The sequence below is a fragment of the Hippoglossus hippoglossus genome, chromosome 21 (genome assembly GCF_009819705.1).
Source record: "Hippoglossus hippoglossus isolate fHipHip1 chromosome 21, fHipHip1.pri, whole genome shotgun sequence".
NCBI classification, from domain to species: Eukaryota; Metazoa; Chordata; class Actinopteri; order Pleuronectiformes; family Pleuronectidae; genus Hippoglossus; species Hippoglossus hippoglossus.
In genome coordinates, this window is record NC_047171.1 from 16,779,637 (window position 1) to 16,799,838 (window position 20,202).

Genomic DNA, 20,202 nt, shown 5'->3' on the forward strand with positions numbered 1-20,202 from the left:
TAAAACAGACAAAACATACAAAGCAGCAGCAGAGGGACACCTCTTTGTGTTTTGAAAACAGCTTTAATGTAAGTGGCTGAACTTCAAACACTCAAGTCCAAGCATGTTTAGACTTCAAACTGACTCTTTAAACTTAAACAGCATTCATAAAGCACAAATAAAAGAGTTTATACTCCATTCACATGTACCGGACTTAACTCACCTGTTTAATCCTGCAGAGGTCCTCTATTGCTTTTCCACACAGGAACGTCACTGCTGTGACTTTGTTCTGTGAAGAGAAAAATAAGAAAACGCACATAAATACATTATCATCATCAAATCCACACTGTTAATTTCTAGTATAGCTGAGAAGCAGTTTTTTAAGCCTGAAACACTTCAATGTCTCCTCACCCCAATGTCCCTGGAGTTGTCCACATGAACAGACACGTTGGAGGCGTTGATGCCTTTCACACAGCTGATGGTGATGCTCTTGGTTTTGTTCTTGTCCTCGTCTCCAGATTCCCAGAAGGTCTCTGTGGAGCCGTCTGTCAGGCTGCCGATCATGGCAGGACGACTGGATGTCTTGATGTCCACCACACTGGTCAGATCCTTCAGACAGGTCACCAGGCAGAGATCCTATCGTCACACAGGGACAGATTGGCGTCAGAGCAGTGTATGACGGATGGATAACAAAAAGACACAAACTGAAGACACAGATCTGATGTATAATTAAGTAGTATTTGTTTAAAAATAATGTGGTGAGGTTGTTTTCCTACCTGGCTCATTGCTTCGTAGCCTGACTGCACACTGATGTTGAAGCTCTCCTCGCTGTCTCCATCATCCGACTTGGACAAAATATTGTTGATATGATGGAAAACGTTGCTCTGGTGGAGGAACTGATGGTCCGACTGCTTGAATTTAAGACTCCAGCACCTAAAACAAAGCCATCCACAAACATTAACATTGCTACATAAAACAAACAAAACTTTTGTTGCTCATAAACTGGACAATTTCATTCTAGAAAATTCTACCTAAGTGCCATCTGCTGAAGCGAGCTGCCACTAGGAAGTGACATCATGAGGTCAGAGATGGTCTGAAGGAGGCGGTGGAAAGTGTGAGGGAGAGGATGAGCTGCTTCCCCTGCGATGACAATATCTGACAGAGGGTGTTCACAAACGCCAAGGTCTCTTTCCTGTTGAGCACAGAACGGAGATAATCATAATTACAAGATACAGCAACAAAGCTAAAAGTAATCAGGCATGATTTTGGACTTTTTACCACTCGTTACCTGTTCCACAATTTCTTTGTTGCCCTTGTTCTCCTCATCTTCCTCATCCTCTGGCTCAAAGGGCGATGGAGTGAGAGATGCTACAAAATGCCAAAGGATGTCGTGCAGAGAAGTGGTCTGGATCACATTGCACAGCAGCCAGTTGAATGCCTGACAAGGACACCAAGAGTAAATCACACCAAGTAGTCGTACACAGAGACAATTCTATAGTCAAATTAAAAACAAATTTAGTTTTTAGTCTACATGATTGAGCTCTGAGCCTGAGACAGATATTGCTGCCCAGATAGCTGCTACTGTACCTCCATGGCAAACACTCTGCAGGCAGATTTCCTCAGTGCGTGCCTCATGGCCACCTCCAGGCCCTCCAGGTCATGGTGCTGGATAACAAAAGCCAACACAGGCCACTGGAAGTTCCTCTCCCCCTTACTGAGGGAGCCGTGGGCCGAGATCAGCCGAGAGAGCTCTGGAGACGGGTGCCTCAGCAGGGAGGAGCCCACCTCTGAATGGGGGGGCAGAGGAAGTCAATGTATCAGATGATGCCATTTAACGCTAAGAGTCACCTATTATTTCTCAAAAGTTATTGATGCTTACCTGCATCACCACTATGCACCCTGCGTCTGGGCACAGCTTTGACCCGGGCTGGAGAGGGCGAGTGTTGCTTGTCATACTCGGAGGCCACGACTGAGTAAGACCTCTGAAACACCGTACGCTTGGCCGTGTCGGTGTCTGTGATTGGACTGGTCTCGAGACTAATAGAGAGCCAATTGGGCCAAACACAGATACCTACTGTTAAACCTCAAATGGAAATATCTTTACCGATATTAAAATCAGCATCATCTGGAATTTAGTGTTAGCACATGAATGAAGTACAGTTTAAGAAATTAAGGAAATAGCACGATTAAGATGTTTCACCTGGGGGGCATTGATTTCATGTTGTTCTCAGGTTCCTCAAACACATTGGGGCAGGCATCAGGGGTGACTGAAATATAAGGTGCAGGGACAGATGTAGAGCGCAAATACCTCATCTCATCTTGGAAGAGGTTATCATCTTGGTAGGACCCAAAGTTCTCTGTGTGTTGCCTGGGGAATATAAGGAGAGTGACTCAAATCATTACACAATCAAGACATATTGGTGTATTTTTTTGCTTATCTATAAAAAGGCAGCCTATTATTTACCTGGCAAGTGTCTGCAGGTAGAGGCAGCCCATTTTATTGGGCAGTTCGTCCGACACGCCCTCCTTGAGGCTGGGAAGCAGGTGCGAGTGCAGGGGCCGGGGAGGGTGGTGGCACAGCATGCTGGGTTCGGCCGCACTGCTTAGGGACAGCAGGAACAAAGCGTTTGCCCGAATCACCTGGTGGGCCTCAATTGTGGGCAGAACCCTCGGGGTCTTCACTTGCAGAGGTTTTCTCCTCGACTGCTTCACCTGTCAAAAACCATACAGACGGTGTGAAAAAAAGCAGACAGTGTTTCTAAATAAAATAGATGTAAGAGATTTAAATGCCAAAACCTTGATGCAGGAGTAGGGTACCTTTTCCCTGGCAGCCGTCTGTTTCTCTCTGAGGTACTTTTCACGACAGCGATCGCACACCAGGTACCAGGTGCTGCCTCCTATGCCTCCATCTCCACAGTTCCCGGCCCAACCACCACAGAAGTGGCCAATACTGTTGTAGCCCTGGCCACCAGCATAGCGTCCACACCCTGTCACAGAAACACAAATAAAAGGATGTTAAAATATGTTCTAAATTTATGCTACTTGAATTAAATTTGCAGTGTGAAATTGTAATATTAAAAGATTATTTAAATGACTATGGTGCTTATACTTAAACATAAAGGTTCTTACCTGGATGAGCCTGTCTCATGTGGTAGGTGACAGGATACGGGTGAGATTCCCCACACAGCTCACAGATGGTGTCTTTCTCCGGTCCACCCATGGCAAGCTGTGCCATCTCTCCAAATAGATTCCCTCTCGGACGCACGTCGGATTTCTCCCTCTTCTTCTTCTCCTTCTTTGACTTTTTATTGTCTTTCTCGTGATCCTTCTTTTTTAAGATGGCGCTGGACCCTGGGCTGGGGAAGATCATGTTCTGAGTTGCAGCCTTGATGGTGGCCATTGATATGTCCTCCCAGAAGGCGACCAAATGCTGCAACGTTAACGGTAATATCGACTTTACCCTCATAGAGGGATGAGAACTCATCTCATAGGAAATGGCCTCCCCTTTCCCATCTTCACACTTCTCTGGCAATGGGGGTTCCTTCAACATGGACAGTACCTTGTTTTTGTTGATGCTGCCCATTTTAGAGATGTCAGGGCCGTGTGGAGCAATGTTAAACATGTTAAGTGCAGAGGAAATCTCTAAAGAGTGTCGGTTCTTTAACTTACTTTCCTTATCCTCAGCACACTGTCCTCCCAGGGAGCTGCGGATTGGGGCGTGCTCTTTGGTTAAGTCTGGGTTGAACTTTAGGAAGGATGAGCAGGCCATGGCATCATGGACAATACCTTCATGCCAAAGGAATGCTGCGAAGACTGCTCGCGCACATTCGGCCACAGAGGGCGACATGGCCTGTTTGGCAGGCTCTGTGACCCTCGATGTGCTCTCACCTTTAAAGAGGGGCCCAGATTTGTCCTTCTTCGGGCGCGTGTGTCGACTGGAGGTTTTGCGACTGACTTTAGGTGAAGAGCGACTCTCAAGTTCTTCTTTCACAGGAGCTTTGCCAATGCTAAAGTGCACCTTACTCGAGCCATCCTCGGAATTACTGGCCTCCACATTCTCATCGTTGCCCTCCTCGTTGGAGAGGAGAGCACTAGAGGTGCAAACCTCCACTACTTCACTATGGAGGTTCTCTTGGGTCACATGAGGAGAAGGAACACGGTTCTCTGCATTACTGCTAACACCTTGGTTTGGATCTTTAGGAGATAGTTTGGGTTTGGGGGAGGTAGATCGGCCTCTAAGTGGCTCTGTAAGTGGAACTTTCTTCTTTCTGAGTGTGTCCGGGTCCAGAGTGTATGAATCTGATTTGGATCTCTCTCTGGGAGGGTCGAGTCGGGCTTTGGAAGATGGACTCACTTTAGGTGGGAGGTTCTTGTCATGGTGGGTTGAAGAGGAGTGCTGGGAGGAGGTATTGGAGGGACTCAACCTGCCTGAGGAGGATACAGCTTTTTGTTTGGGAGAAGAGGAGCGAGAGCCAGGGTTTGGGGACTCGGCCCGAAGCCCTGAATTTCTCCCGTCTGCCTTTAGAGCTTGCAGAGTGTTGTGATTTGGCGAATGAGAGCGACTGTGAGAGTCGGACCTCAGTTTGGCCGTGTCTGAGCGCAGGATGAGTGCTTCGCTGGCTGAGAGTCCACCCTCACCCGTCTTGCTCCTGCTCTGTTCAGATGAACGGCTTCCCCGACTTTCCTGTTTGGGCGAGCGGTTCTCCTGACGGTGTTTGGAGGATGGGGACATGGGTCGTGCACCAGACATCAGGCTCCCTCGTTCACCTATAAGTTGCAAATTTAAACTGTTATACCACAAAACAGTGCAGCATCAGTGGTAAGAGTTTAACCATTTACTGCAACTCTAGATTGCAAAATCAACATCTGAGTGAAAAAAAATGTAATGTTAAAAGGATAAGGTCAAGTGAAATGAACGGCAGAAAGACAGATAAGTCCCAAAAGTGGAGGATGGTAAAAATAACAACTGATTTTGAAAAACAACGTTTTGCAGTTGGGTTTTTCTGCCAGCTTTGTCTATTACCAGACAAACTGATATGGATGAGAATAGCTAGTGAACCATGGAGGAGTTGATGAAAGATGAATTCCAGCCCAGTTCTGGGATCTCTCCGACTAAAATTGGATCAAGCCTTGGTCTTAACCAGAAATCAGGCATCTTGTATAGTAACCTCCTAAAATTGTCTGGAAGTCAATTAGTAGCATTAAAACTCATGTCAACCGGGTACTGACTTCTGTACAGTTTAGAAGGTAAACTAAGCACTAATATTTAATGCACTAATTGTATTATTCACAAGCTCAAGTACAACAAACTTGTGTTTGGGGGTTTTTCCAGAGTTCCTGCCTACCCTCTGTTCAGTCTGAGGGAGGCATGCATGCTGTGATTACCCACCCTTTTGCCTCAGAGCGAGAGATGAGAGAGCAGTACCATGCCCAGCCACGGACACACTGCTTTTGTGCATACGCTCACGAGAAGCGAGGCTGCGAGATGAACCATCTACAGCGGAAAACAGTGGAGCAGGTAAACAAACAAGCCATGGAATGCAAGGCCACCGCCGAGAGAAAGAAAGCACAAAGAGGCAATGGTGGTCAAGTCAAGAGGGTGAGATAGAAAAAGGCAAAGAGGACAACACGTTAAAATGAGCGAACAATCAATAGATAGGAAGGGAAACTGATAGACACGAGGAGAGAACACTTAAAGAAGAAAAAAGAAATGATAGAACCCTGAGGTGTCATGGAGAAAAAGAAAATTCTCCCTACTAATAGAGGGCAGGAAACATCCTTTGGCACGATGCATTCAGTTTGTCTCAAATTTGAAGAAGACGACAAAGACATTTATAATGCTCTCCAGAACCCAAACGTTTTATTCAACATCCTCAATATGAATGGTTGTCTGACAATATTCTGTTATCCTGTGAATTGGTTTAAGGGATTAAAAAAATAAAACCGAAAGTATATCCGGTATATAAATCCAAAATCTTAATATAGTTAGAAAGGCAAATTGTTTACAGTCAATGTAGGCAAAATATCCATGCTCTGATATCGTTGAAAGAAACATTTGTTACCCTACAGTAACAGAATAAAGATCACCCCCCCCAAAAAAATACTTATTTCGATTCACAAAATCCAGATCAAATGCAGATCTTCACAAAATGTCACATAATCCAAGATAATAGCGTTCTACAAAGGCTATGTTTATAATGATCTCTGCATTATTTCTTGAGAAAACGCCATATCTTGCAATGTTAAATAAAGAAAAATCCTGGATCAACACCTGAATTCAATGGGTTCTTCCCTGACCTGTACTGCATCGTCGCACCAAGTTTTATGGTGATCTGTCCAGTAGTTTTGGTGTAATGCTGCTACCTAACAAACATATCGAGAGTGTGAATGATATAAGACACAACTAATGGCATGAAGGTGATAAGTTACCACCAAGTAGATTTTTTACTCCATGACATCTCCGTAAGAAAGAGAAACAGGTGACGTAAATCCTACAATAGAGAGAAAATAGCAAGACAAAGAAAAGATAGACTGGAAGAAAGAAAGCCCTACAGACTGAAAAGGTTACACACAATTTTTTGTGATTCTGTTGTTTTTTGTGATTCTGTGTTTTTCTATTTGAAATATTCAGTGAGATAGTGAGGGTATGCAAAATTAGCTGTTTTAGAAATTTAGTGTAGACAAACAGGCAACTATTTTGTCAGTGAAGCTCTGGGCTGGTTGAAGCAGGAAATGAGGTTTAAATCATGAAGGATGCAGATCCAAAGTGGAAGCAGCGATGAAGAAGGTAAAGAAGAGGAGGGAAAGGCCCATTGAACAAGAAAGCAAGCATTAAAATAAGTATCTCAGCCTTTTACTTCAGCACATGGCAAAAAATATCCATTTTAACAAGAGGATTAGTCTAGTATTACAGTTTAAAATCTTGTTTTAAAAAACAAGTCAATATCACCTCACTTGTTTTTTCATAAACAAGATTCAAACATTGAATAATAGACATTTTAACTTGTTATGGATATTTCTGCATCGTAGAACATAACTGCACCGTTATGTTTCACACATCGCTGCTCGTCCTCCCCAGAAAAAAAAACTACGAGCAAATTCAGAAAACAAAATAAAGCTGTGAAGAGAAGGAGCTACACCTGTGCAAGCGAGCGCTGTCAGAAAGCAGGACAGACTTACTCAGAAGCTGTGGTTGTGGCTGAGACAGTTGGGAGGGGGATTGTCCAAACACAAATGGGCTGTGGACAAGGGAGGAGGAGGAGGAGGAGGAGGGAGGTTGAGCGGCTTGCTCAAATACGGAGGAGGAGGGAGCTGCTGAGAGGAAAGGCCCAGACTGAATGGAATTCAGTATGGCACTCAACCGGTCACCTGCAAACATGGAGACAGAGGAAGGGGAAAAACTACAGCTTATACTAGGGTATGAGGTTTCCAAAAAAAGGGGGGGGGGGGGGGGGGGGGGGGGGGGTGAGGGTCATTCACTGTTAATTTTTCTATCAATGATCCAATCTTCTCCTGGAACATAATAGATGTGCAGAATGGGAGGAGCTAATACAGCTATCCGTTCTGAAAGTTAAAGCTGTGCTCATTTTCTTTGTGGACATCATCAAATGATGGGCAACTGAAACTCTGCTGGATGACGGAAAAACACGCCTGTGTGTATTTGTAAAAAACTGAAAGACGATAGAACTACGACTGCTTTGGCAAAAAGTATCCAATCACCAAGGACACAATTCATTTGCATGCACTGCTAAAGTGTACGCAACAGAAAAGAAGTTAAAGAATACACTTTGTAAAAACCTGATTACATAAGATGTGTAAAATTTGTTTTCTTTTAATTCTTATGGGATTTTAGATAAATCCAACAGCTATGTTGTGATATTTTATTTATGCTAAAAAAAAAAAAAAGCATTCCAAGTAAGCTAAAGCTCTGATATGAATGTCTCTCCAGAGCAATGTCAGCTGTTGTAGTATTGACTATAATGAACCAATACATAATCTCTTTGAATAACTAAATCTGATAGTCATTATACAAAGGTAACACATAGTTCAAATATCCAGAAAACTCAAAGAGTTTCTACGCCAACAATCAGGAAGAATATAACGGATAGAAAACGTTCACATCGGACTTCAGAAATAAATCCTTCAAGAACAAGCAGCTCCTCCCATTTCACAACTCTATTTGAGAAAAAGATGTATTGAGGGAGGGGTAGAGAGGGGTCTCCTCAGATTCTTAAGAATCTCTCTGTGTGACCACACCAGAGGATCCAAAGATACATAGTTACGTACAGGGGGGAAATAATTCACCACTCTCCATATCCTGTATTTTAGGCTGATGCTGCACCAGTACATCCAAATGTTTGGGGTTTAAATATGTCCATCTCTCCATGTCAAGTAACCGTTTAGGGTCTGTCTGTTTTAATGGCAGCCACAGTGACACTGAAATTATTAGTCACAATTTTATGTCATAAAAAAGCAGCAACTGCAATTTTAAAATTAGTTATACGAGTTAGAATTTAACAGCATGTTAGTGTTCTGTGGAGCAAACAGATTCAGGTGTATTTTCATCAACCTCTAGACTGGAGTAAGACCGACACAGATTTAATTTAGTGTCGTAAAACAAAGAGAAAAGAAATTGTATCTGGCTTTTATCCAGACACTTGAAAGGACAAGTGAAAATGTGGCCTTTAATCCGCGACGGCAAGCATTCTGATAGCAGATTTATTTGGATAACAAACTGTCTCAACAGATCAACCTCCTTTTTCAAGCAAAAGCGAGGAAATTTCGACACAGCGTCAGCACAGTATTCAGGCAGAAAGACAAACAGACATGTTTGGAGCGAGCCAATCTCTGATGGAGTAGCAAAACTGATGAGCTCATTCAAGTGATGTTCCCAGTAATTATGAGTAAACAGTGAATGATCAAATGGCTTCTAAGAGATTGAATTCAAGACAACATGAAGTAAAGGGTGAAATCACAGCGACGTGTTCAGGGTCAGTTATCCACCAGTACCCGACTAAACAAAGTCCACAGTCTCCCAGATGAGCGGAAGCACAGTGACTGACTGTCCCATGCACACAGACACAGACATACAGTATGTCTGACACCGACGAGATGTTCGGCATGAAATAACGACGGCAGACACAATAGAAAGCATGCATAAATAAAAAGACTTGATAGATCATTGACCAAGGGCTCCTGTGATTTTCAATAGACTGGGTAGTGTTACGACGTGGACTTAATTGTGCAATTGAAATGTGATAATGTATGAGAGTGTTTGTGAGAAAAGTCTCAGTGAAAAGCATGGGGTGCAGTGAAAGTGTGAGGAATACATCCGTTATGCTAAACCATCGGTTAAAAGCTTTGACAAGGCTGATGATATTAAAACTTCAAATGGAAATGAACAGAGTCAAAGGATGTGGTGATGTTAGAGGCAAAGAGAAAAGCAGATTGAGATATGTTTTTAAAATGTTGTGTCTTGAAACTTCTCGAGTCGACCTCACCTTTGTTGTTGGAGATGCCGTAGTCAAAGCCCTGTGCTCCGTTTGAAGTCGCGGCTCTGTTGAAGGCCTGAACGGAGAAAGGGCTTGGTGGTGGGGTCTGAGCACCATGCTCAATCAATGCTTGTTCTATAAGAGCAAATTACATCATGTTAACTTGCAAAACTTCATATATTGAGGTTAAAAAACATTTTAAATGTAGATTATGAGCAGTGTTGTGAAGAGAGGTCAAGCTGTGGCTTACCGTCGTCATGGCGAAGGTACTGGTTCCCGCCGCGGTCTCTGGCCAGTGACCAGGCCTCTCCTTCGTCACTCTCACAGAACTCCACGACACTGTTCTTATCCAGCTGTACCCAGGTCCCCTCTGAGTTGACCACCTGATACACAAACAATACTCTTTATCTGTACTCACACACACACGGGACACACACATTTAATCACCATGTCTATTAAAAACTACCATTTTATCAACCCCCAAACACCCATGTTATTACTTTACAGACAAAACCATGACACAAATTCATCTGATTGACACGTCCACACCAGCAAATTACATGAAATTGATTTTGTGTATCAGTAAAAAACTGAAATAAAAACGTAGTCAGGTTTAAGACAGGTAAATGCAAGTGTTTTTTCCTCAACCTCCCGAAATAGTAACATTTCAAAAACAAACATAGGTGCAAGTATTAGTTTTTGCAGGCTGCAAGTCTCAGATCCAGAAAGGGCATTCAGTTCAGGTTAAAAAAAACCTAATGAACAGCATGACACACCACAGCAGCCAATGACAGGTAATATCCCAAAAAAGAGGATAAGCTCCACTCATCACCAGGCCAAAGAAAATTTTAGACAGTATATAGATTAATTATATTGACAGAATAGTTCAAAGGTGCAAGAAAGATATAGTCAAGGCACAGAGCGGCTCCAGCATTTTGTGATCAGACTTCCCCCTGAGAAGTCCAAGGCAGCTGAATATGACACCCTGAAACTGCAATGGATTTATAGACAAACTGAAATTAGTAAAGTCAGGAGGCACACAGAAATGAAGCAGCCACGAGAGTTAATTAGAACCCAAAAAGTGGAAAGATACAGAGCACCCACCCACACCCAGAAGCAGCAGATTTATTTAGAAAGACAGATTACGTTCTTAACATCCAAAATCCAGAGGAAAAAACAGGGAACTAATTACTGAGAATTAAGGCCAATCTACCTACATAAGTACATTACTTGATCTAAACAGACTAATTTAATCATCTCCAGCCACAAAAAAAACATTGCATTATTTGGGGTGAGTGCGTACCTCGCCTATGGCCTTGACCTTGTTGCCAAGTACTAACATTCCAATGGGGATACCCCTAAGGTTTGGACAGCTTCTGATGTTGTGACCAGAGGGGCCGGTCTTCACTACCTTATAAAGCCCCGGGCCGCCGCCCTGCCCTGCCCTGTTCTGCACCCGAATGGGGGCCTCATGGGAAGGGCAGCTGCTCACCTCCTTTACGTTCTCCTCCAATTGGCCCCTGACCTCCTGCAAGAGGTAAGAGCATGGATTAGAAGCAGAGTAACAAATCATCAAAAGGCTGCAGAAACATCAGACCAAGACAAGGCTCAGGCAACTAAAAGTCCTGAATTATAATGGTGAAAAGTCACCATTAGAAGTGTAACAGGGTGTCGTAAAAGAGCATGTGTGCTCAGGCAACCATTGCTGTATACATTTTTTTTTTTTTTTTTTTTTTTAAAATATGAATATTGCCAACAAATGTATTTGTCATATCAAGAAATCAAAAATCCAGAGGACCTCAAGGTCTTAAATCGACAGTTCAACATTTGAGAAAAGACTATCTTGCCAAAACTTAGATGAGAAGACTGAAAACACACTTACACCTGTCTGTCAATGTTGAAGCTACAGCCAACAGTCGTTTAGCATAGCTTAGCTAAACTTAGCATAAACACTAGCACACACATTTGTTTAATCTGTAAATAAAAATGAGGTACTTATGTATGCGGCTATTTCTTGGTTGCGCAATGTTCTTGTGGTTATCGGAACCCACATCTTTTGATCTGTATGGATAATAAATGAGACATTTACAAAGACAAAGCCAACTAAGCTTTCTCTTTGTTTCAGTCTTTATACTAAGCTAAGATAACATGTAACCTTATATTTCCGAGACAGACTGCTGTATTATTCTTCTCATCTAACTATCAAAAAAGCAAATCAGCGTATTTCCCAAAATGTTGAATTATTCCTTTTAACAATTTTGCAAGGCTATATTCCTCTCAAATGATTAAACACTTGTTTTAAATTACTTGAAAACATACATAAACTTCCATCTTCAACAGCTTCAAGTCATATTCAAAAACCCGAAATATCAAGAATGCAGGTAAATGTTTCAATTGAAGAAAGTACTCGTAGTAATTACAAAAAAGAATTAAATTTCCCATTTAACAGTGAATGAATGTAGTTAGCAAACCGATAAACAACAGACCAATTAAAAACAATGTTCACTTATTTTCTAAGGGGAGGCATGCTATTACACACAATGATACAGGACTATATTAAACAAGCTTTTCAAACGAGGCCTCATGCAACAGACTGGACATTAGCATCTTCAACCCCATGCAACATAGACTCTCGAACAATTATTACTCAAAACTCCAAAATGTGAATACTCTAGTAGTCTACAAGAGAAGTGGTCGCTGACATTCAGTACTGTATCATCACTGTACACACAACCATGCAACTGTGGTTCCAACTCTTATGCCTGATTAACACTGTGGAAAAGAACTAAAAAAGTCACAAGGGGTTCAAGAGGACAAGTAGCGCAACAGATAGATGATAAGCTATGGGGCAGTCAAGCTATTTATCCCTCGTTCATACAACTCACCTGTGGTGGGAATATAGTTAAGGGGGTCCACGACAAAAAGCCGATATCCCTGACTCCTTGGCTAGCGTTAAAGACAGTCTGAGCAACAGATTGTGAGACAGTCAAGAAACAGTAGACGACCCGAGAATGGAGAGAAAACAGGATGGGGTTGCTCGTGTATTTTTTTGGAAGAACATTTTTTGGCCTGGCTCTTGTGGAATTTCCAGGATCAGAGGTTATTTGAGAAAGTGGAGAGGAGAAGACAGAATCTGACTGGTGTCAGAGAGGCCGGTTAGTTGTGGAGCAGTGATAAAAGAGGCCGCAAGGAACTTCAAATGCATTATAAAATATAGAAAACCCAGTTGCAGAAAGGATTGAAGATTCACTCTTAAAAACCACAGGGTCGTTATTTCCAAATCCACGACCAAATCAAATACATTTAAAGAAGAAACTTCCAAAAAAATCCCCCACTTGGATGATGTAGTGTGTCATGCTGTTCAGACAGAGACCTTACATGGAACCCTCCTATAGCACCTAAAGCATCCCAATGCAAAGGTGGAACTGTAGAGCAGTAGAGGTACATTTTCCCATTGAAACTTTTCATGGACCAGTTATTGCTTCATGACAGAAAACCACCTGGATATTATCATCTCTTCTTTCTGATACTTTCCTGTGACTGCAATATTCATGTCTTTTTTTTAAATCAAGTCAAATTCCTTATTTGATACTGTTGCATATTACGGCGGTTTTTGTGGCATGGAGCAAAATACAAGAGAAATCCTTCATTAACACATGCTGTAGTGTGCAGGTCTTCATGAGTAGTGAGTGAGAGGCAACAAAGAACAAGAGACTGAACAGTGCAGACTAATGAACTCTACCACACTACATTTCTCTACCTGTCAGTTCCTGCTTAGGGGAACACTTCAGTGCACTAATATACTCCCCCAGGCATGTGAGCATTTACAAGTGTTGTGTCCAACTGAACTAAACACACAATGGTCATGTAATGGTTTTAACCTTCAAACATGAATTAATGCACGCATGCTCCCAGCTGCTGTTCTTTTGAACAGTGTGTTAGTAAAAGGCTCATACTCAGTGTTGCTTTAATAGATGTTTCATGCAGGAGAACACCCCTGTAGTTATAACCTAAGTTCTCGGTCCACCATGCTTTGAAGACATTTGTGGAGTGAGTGCCAAACACAATTAAGCCCTTGAAAACCCATCATCATTAACCAACAAAGGTAATCTCTCTGAGCGTTTCCCCAAATGAAGAGCACAGGAGCCTCTGCTATCAGTAAACTAAGTCCGACTGCTCAGCAGGCCGCCTTCTACTTACGTCGGCTGGGACCAGTAGGCTCCGGCCCAGGTGCTGGTTAAATGAGAGGCACCAGGCTTCAGTGTACCCATTCATGCTGGGAACATACTTCTTTACTGTTTCATCATTGAGCCTGAGCCATACACCATCATCATTGTGGATCTACGGGAAAACAAGCAACAAGAGCACAGCACAGCCATGCCGTCCTGTTACTGTGGAAGCAGGAAGGACGGCGCTCACTCAGTCAATCACTCACAGACACACTGAGGATGCAGGAAAGGCCATATTGGAGGACTGTAAATTGACATTTATTGCAGCACGGTGCAATTGATACGTATAGGCCCTGTTCAGACCTGGTATTTAACATCTGTCCTGAGAGATCTTTTTACATGTTGCATTAAAATACATCCTGAATGTGTCTCCTGTGGCCACTTGTGATCAGATCTCACTTCAAAGTAAACATCTGTGTCATTTCTGCTGGCGAAGAGCAAATGATGTTTTTCCCCCGGCTGGACAGAGTTTACAGATGTGTCTGATGACAATGTTTGTGTGTGTGTGTTTGTGAGAGAGAGAGAGAGAGAGAGAGAGAGAGAGAGAGAGAGAGAGAGAGAGAGAGAGAGAGAGAGAGAGAGAGAGAGAGAGAGAAGAGGCTGAGTGAATCAATGAGCTGTGCACAGATCTATGAAGAAAGATTTTATAATGTGTAACCTGTATTTAGCGCTGTTCACTTGTGATCAGATCATTCAGTGCAGATGTATTGACATCAGGTCTGAATGGTATCACAGTGTCACAAGTGTTGTGACAAAAGGGTGAGACTGCAAATATTGTGTAGTACTGGTATATGTGCAATAGTTAAATAATTGCTAGAATTTTTATTTTGAATTTAAATCCACCTCATCCATTGGCTGTATGGTGCAGGCATTGAGGCCTTTCCTGCAGCCTCAGAACACTTTGCAAGACTATGAAGCAACATAAGGTAAGAGCAACAAATGTATAAGCTTTGAGAGAAAGTGTTATCATTACAGAAAGATGGAATAACATAATACACAGAAACCATCTAAGACTCAAAACTACTTGTACCTTATAAACTAGACAAAATGTATTGTAATATTTATTACTTATTGATTTAAAGAAGAAAAACCACAGAAATAGAATAAAAGTGGATAGTGCTCCAGCTAAGTCTACTATATTCTACCTGGTCTAGAGTCAATTACCTCGTCAATGAAAGTGATGGTGCCATTGACATGCACTATGCCTATCTGTTCACTCTGCAGGGAGGGGTGACTACGCACACGCAGGCCTGCGCTGTCCTTGGACACAAATTTGCGGACCTGAGAGAGGCAGAGGGGAGATGGAGACCGTGAGCGGCAGGAGCAAAGAATAGAAAGATTTAAAAAAGAAAACAAGACAAGAAGTGCAGCAGGAGGAGAAAGAAGAGGAAGCAGGACAAGTTGACAGTGGCAGAGTGCGTGCATTAACCCACAAAGAGCTTGTTGTTGCGTAGTGCGCACATACACACAGCAAAAGATGAGGAAACTTTGGCTGCTCGATTTTCAGTAGCACCAGCTACATATAAGTGGGTGCATGGAAAACCATAGAACATACGTTAAGAAGGAATATATCCAGTGTAGATTTAAAGCGTTTTGAGAAGTTGTTGCTTGTTTCCCCATTAGGGAGTGCGTGTTTTACAAAATGATGATGACCACAATATGCTGAACATTAGCTTGATGCTAATTAGCTCTTTGCATGTGTGATTTCAAAAGTAACTTCCAACCACTAATCTGAATACAGAGCAATAATCTCTGCAGACTTTTTTATTGCCCTAGAACAGGGTCGACAACCCGCGGCCCCACTCACTCGCTCAGAGAGACACACACAGTGAGATCAGAGCTCGTTCATGTGAAGCAGCCGGTCAGTGACTTTGTGGAAGAACAGTGAAAACACAGAGCTTCTCCGGTCACAGCTGCTCAGTGATCCGAGCAGAAGCTGCAGTTGGTTTGTATCTCACTTTAACTAATAAACACTCATCACTAGTTATCAGAACCTGATCAGTACATGAAGTAAATTTGTGTTTGTTTGATTCGCTCCAGAGTTTATGAGACAGCATTTAAACATAATGAAAAATGACTCGATACAACACGAGACGTGACGCTCACAGTCAGCAGCGACACACATACATGACACCATCAATTAATATCTAAAAACATGATCGTACGTTTGTCATCTAAATCATCCCAATAAAAAAATGGAACAAATGAACATGAACTAGTTCATTTTCTTCTGCATGAACTGAACTTTGAACTAGTTCATTCTAAGTGTGAACTGGCTCAACACTGAGTATAACTATATATAAAACTTTATAAGCTGTGTTATCAAATATGTTTTGCAGCTCCAAACTACTTTTATTTGGCGGAAGAGGGGGAAAAATTGCTCTTTTGATAGTAAAGGTTGCCGACCCTTGCCCTAGAAGGACGATCACCATATGTGATCATTCAGAGATTGTAGTTGTTAAGTGTGTTTGTGGACCTGGAAAACAAATTCTCTTTGAGTCTTGTGGTCTCGGTTCCTGTAACACCTGCCAGAGGGAAATAGGTCAAAGAGGAGGTGTCCAGGACATGAAGCATCCTTTACAGAATCTCCTCAAGTTACAAAGGAAATGTATAAAGATGCATGTCTCTTTTCCTTGCTAAATGTCCGATATCCTACTGTCAGACTCCACTGCTTTCTGTGGACTAGCTTTTGTTTGGCTCTTCCAACCAGCAAAAAAAGGAGGAGGTGACAACAACTAAAAGCTGCACAGAGGTGCACACTGAAATGCTGAATCTCAGTGCAATTAGAAATGGCAATGTAAACAATCCTTTTGCACTAATGGAACTGCCTAGTTTAATTATTATATTGATAGTTCTTGTTAAATGTGGCATTTACGGAAAGAGTTTCGTTAAAGGTAACAGGTACAAGGGAGGACAAACTGTTTCTGGTCTGTTGAGTTGTATTTGATGGGTGAGTGCAGGCACACATGCATTTTATCAGTGTATTTATGTTCATGCTCCTGTTGGTAAAGAAAAAGCTCACCTTGCTAGGCTGAGGTTCGGCCTTCGGTTTCACCATCTGAGTTCCAGGTGGTATCATTCCTTTGGGAGGATCTTTGACTTCGACCTCCATACCAGCATCTATACAAAAAGATAATTTACAGTGCATGGGGACATTGTAAAAGATGTCATGTTGTTAAAATAAGGGGTATTTCTTACAGACTTTTACATTTTCTTACCTATTTCAATGCCGTCAATGGTGACGTGGATTGTATAGAGGCCTACTGCTCCTGGAGTCCAGTTGGCGCTGTAGGTTCCATCAGTGTTGGCACGAATCAACATGTTCTCACTGGGTCTGTGTGGGGAAATGATCAGTAAGTACAGACTGTAACTCGCTGGTCAGTGAGTTTTGTTTCTGCATAACTTCACTTACCTCTTTGGGGTGGGGGAAGCAAAACGCAGCTCCTCAAAGGAGTAGTTTTCATACGCCTAAAAGAGACACAGCACAACTATAAGGCTAATAAATAAAACCGTGTTAGCACCACAAATAGCCGAACAATATTTGGCAATTTCACAATTATGGAAGTCATATTTTTTATTTTGCCTAAATTCAAATTTAATCTTAACACCTTTAATCTTTAGCTATATGAAAGGCCATGGATTGTGTTTGTATGCGAATTTGGTCATAACTCATTACTTGCTTCATAAAGATTCATTGTGTATGGCTTCTTTTATGCTATCTGACATTAAATTAGCCATTCCAAACCATGTCTTTACTTAGTGAGTTTAATGTTTTGTTTTATTTTTCTTTGCCAATTTGCTTCATTTTCCATAAATTGTTTTTCTTTTACTAGATGATTTGTATTAACGAATAAAATCAGCAGCTATTGAAAGGTGCAGTGGTGCAAATGTTTATGCTTTTTTGCTTATTTGACAAGACTAACATGTTTACATCTTCAGGTCTGCAATGCCATTTCCTATAGGTAGCAGACTACTCCCCCTTGTGGAGAATCTGCGGCCCACTAAATGTAAACAAGTGACTTTGTGGGTGAGTGATGAGCCAGTTACACGAGGCTGACCTTCATCATGGTAATGGCAATGTATCGAGCTTCTTTCACAATCATGGGCTCGTACGTAGCCTCCAGCTTGGGCATTGGCAGACCTCCAAAGGTAAGGTCAGGACCAGAGGACGAAGGGGAGGAGCTTCCAGGTAGCCGCTGCAGCTTCTTCATATTCTCGGGCTGCATTGACTTTTTTTGTGAAACAGGTACAGCCTTTACCTCCACCTGGACATGAAACCAAGGAAAAGCTCAATCAAAAAGGTGCAACACCTTTGAATTGCAAATAATTTTTACAATCTTGATTTGACTTTACAGACAAAATTATACAGTCAGTTAATTTCAGCTAGACGAAGAAAAGCCAAAGGAGCTATCCCGACCTTCATGTTGGGAACATGCACCACATCTCCATACTGGTCTTTTGTCTGTACGACCACGGTAGTTGGCCAACCACAGCGTATGTCATCTTTGTTCAGGATCAGAGACGTTTTCTGAGGGTCTGCGTAAGAGTCTGGCTGCAGCCACCTACATGCGACGAAATAAGAAAGGGAGAGAGGCAGGGAAGGAAATGACTGGAATTTCTAAAGCAGAGGAATCGGCAAATCAAAACCTAATCTATATCAAGTATTTTGCAATGAAATGACAGCCAGAGCTCCAGCAGGCTGGCCACAAAATCTCACCTGGCCAGACGTCCTCCACTTGAGGTCTGTAAACAGGTGATGAAGTCCTCAAGGAAAGAGTGCTCATTGGTTTGGAGGTGAAGGGGCAGGTTCCCCTCCAGGGCCTCCAGGATGGTTGGGGAGTGAGACAAGGCTAGACCCTTTCCAAGGATCCCTGAGTGAGACTTACACACCTGGTGAAAGGGGCAAAGGAAATAAGAACGAGATATAGTGCTCTTTTCACAAGACCAAAACAAGTCTTAAAGAAAATCCCTGAATTAAACAGATAACATACCTGTAAAGATGCTTCCTCTAGAATCTCAAGATCCTCCTCCAATTCATTGCCTTGAAATTAAAAATATTAGAAAAACAGAGGTATGTTTTACTCAAGATGTCACACAAGATGAATCTGCTCCCAGTAGTGAGTAGTCCAGGCAAATTCTATTATCCACAGTTTCCCATACCTATAGGGAGGGCCAGGTCTTTCTTCATCAGGGCTGCAGCACAAACGCTGCCCAGGTAGGCCAACTCCTTCTCTAGTTGGATAATACCCTCTTCAGGACCAGTGTTGAATTCATATCCCACTGCCACACACTTGAAGCCGTAGAAACAAGCCTTCTCATCTTTAACATAATCTGAGGCCGTTTCCAGTGAGAACAAAACTTCATTTCCTGAAGTTGGGAGAACAGAAAATAATGGATGAAAAGAGAGGTTGGTAGAGATCTGTAAGCAACTACTGGTAAACTAATGGCAGCCTGCTGTGACAGGTGGCACAGCAAAGCACCATTAAGCAGATTAAAACACTCATGAGAACAATTAAGATCAATGAACAACAACTGGGCTGCAAGAATAACCGTTGAGTTTGGAACGGTGTCTCTAATTAATTGCTCATTATTTATGCTTAATCGTGCAACATGTTCAATCATTAATACTGCAAGTGCTGTCACAAATAACAATTAGTGCCACTACCATAATAAACAATATATGTTGGCCTGCTTATCCTATTACAGATTTCTGGTCACTACTGTACAGGCAACCTTGGGAATTTCCTATTCCTCAATTTGCCCAGTAACACATGACACACATCATCCCATTTTTTATTAATGTTTGACTGCTTTCAGCTTCAAGTCTAGCAAGCACCTAAAATGACAAAAGATGAAGGCATTATTTTATATATAAGATATTAAAAGCAGAAAGCAAATTTGTGATGTGTAATTGTCTGTCTTCCAAAGGTAACTTTCTTGATTTTAGAGTCTTCAAAATTGGCAAACAACTGTGCTTCATATTAACATTTCTATATTTATTTGAAGTAAAATTTGGTAGACATTTCAGATATTAAAGTTCTTGAATACGTACTATTGTATTTCACTAGTCTACTACTAAAATGTAGCGCATGTCTTTGTATTTGCAACCTTATTTAATTTCATCATAACATTTTAAGCTGCATGTCCAATAAACGTTGACCAGCCAAGCTATTCATACCTGGCAGCACAAGGACAGTTGTTGGCCAGCCTGTGGCGCCTGAGAACTTCTTCAGCTCAGTCCAGGTGTTGATGGTGTCATGTACCAGAGGTTTGCCGCCCACACCGGACAGGTGGAGGGTTCGGCTGGGGATGAGCAGGCGTAGGACGTCCTCTGGCTGTGCAGTGCCACATTGAGGATCGAACTCAATGGTGGTCCAACGGACGCAGTCTGGGAATGATACCTGAGGGAAGGTGAGAGAGAACAAGATTAATTTCAACTTAAATTATATTCATGTGTCTTGTTTTTTTCAAATTGCAGTAGTAGTAGTAGTAGTAGTAGTAAC

General features: G+C 42.1%; 1 protein-coding gene across 23 annotated transcripts in view; it reads right to left on the reverse strand.

The window, feature by feature from the left end:
• mycbp2 (MYC binding protein 2) overlaps positions 1-20,202 on the reverse strand; it is a 58,164-nt gene that overhangs the window by 7,427 nt on the left and 30,535 nt on the right. For 5 of the 23 annotated variants that reach the window (XM_034574052.1, XM_034574068.1, XM_034574065.1 and 2 more), the window contains 28 exons: positions 19,878-20,100; positions 18,860-19,066; positions 18,691-18,740; positions 18,417-18,589; positions 18,117-18,261; positions 17,758-17,964; positions 17,112-17,167; positions 16,918-17,033; positions 16,722-16,819; positions 14,864-14,980; positions 13,671-13,811; positions 12,356-12,433; positions 10,774-10,998; positions 9,721-9,853; positions 9,480-9,605; positions 7,159-7,347; positions 5,369-5,473; positions 3,109-4,746; positions 2,776-2,966; positions 2,444-2,691; positions 2,180-2,347; positions 1,859-2,028; positions 1,567-1,766; positions 1,268-1,417; positions 1,011-1,171; positions 756-912; positions 391-615; positions 203-268 (listed from right to left, as the gene is read on the reverse strand). In XM_034574052.1, coding sequence (XP_034429943.1) covers positions 203-268; positions 391-615; positions 756-912; positions 1,011-1,171; positions 1,268-1,417; positions 1,567-1,766; positions 1,859-2,028; positions 2,180-2,347; positions 2,444-2,691; positions 2,776-2,966; positions 3,109-4,746; positions 5,369-5,473; positions 7,159-7,347; positions 9,480-9,605; positions 9,721-9,853; positions 10,774-10,998; positions 12,356-12,433; positions 13,671-13,811; positions 14,864-14,980; positions 16,722-16,819; positions 16,918-17,033; positions 17,112-17,167; positions 17,758-17,964; positions 18,117-18,261; positions 18,417-18,589; positions 18,691-18,740; positions 18,860-19,066; positions 19,878-20,100 — 5,763 coding nt within the window. The remainder of the gene's footprint in view (positions 1-202; positions 269-390; positions 616-755; positions 913-1,010; positions 1,172-1,267; positions 1,418-1,566; positions 1,767-1,858; positions 2,029-2,179; positions 2,348-2,443; positions 2,692-2,775; positions 2,967-3,108; positions 4,747-5,368; positions 5,474-7,158; positions 7,348-9,479; positions 9,606-9,720; positions 9,854-10,773; positions 10,999-12,355; positions 12,434-13,670; positions 13,812-14,863; positions 14,981-16,721; positions 16,820-16,917; positions 17,034-17,111; positions 17,168-17,757; positions 17,965-18,116; positions 18,262-18,416; positions 18,590-18,690; positions 18,741-18,859; positions 19,067-19,877; positions 20,101-20,202) is intronic. The other 18 variants (XM_034574067.1, XM_034574054.1, XM_034574064.1 and 15 more) reach the window with 18 other exon arrangements.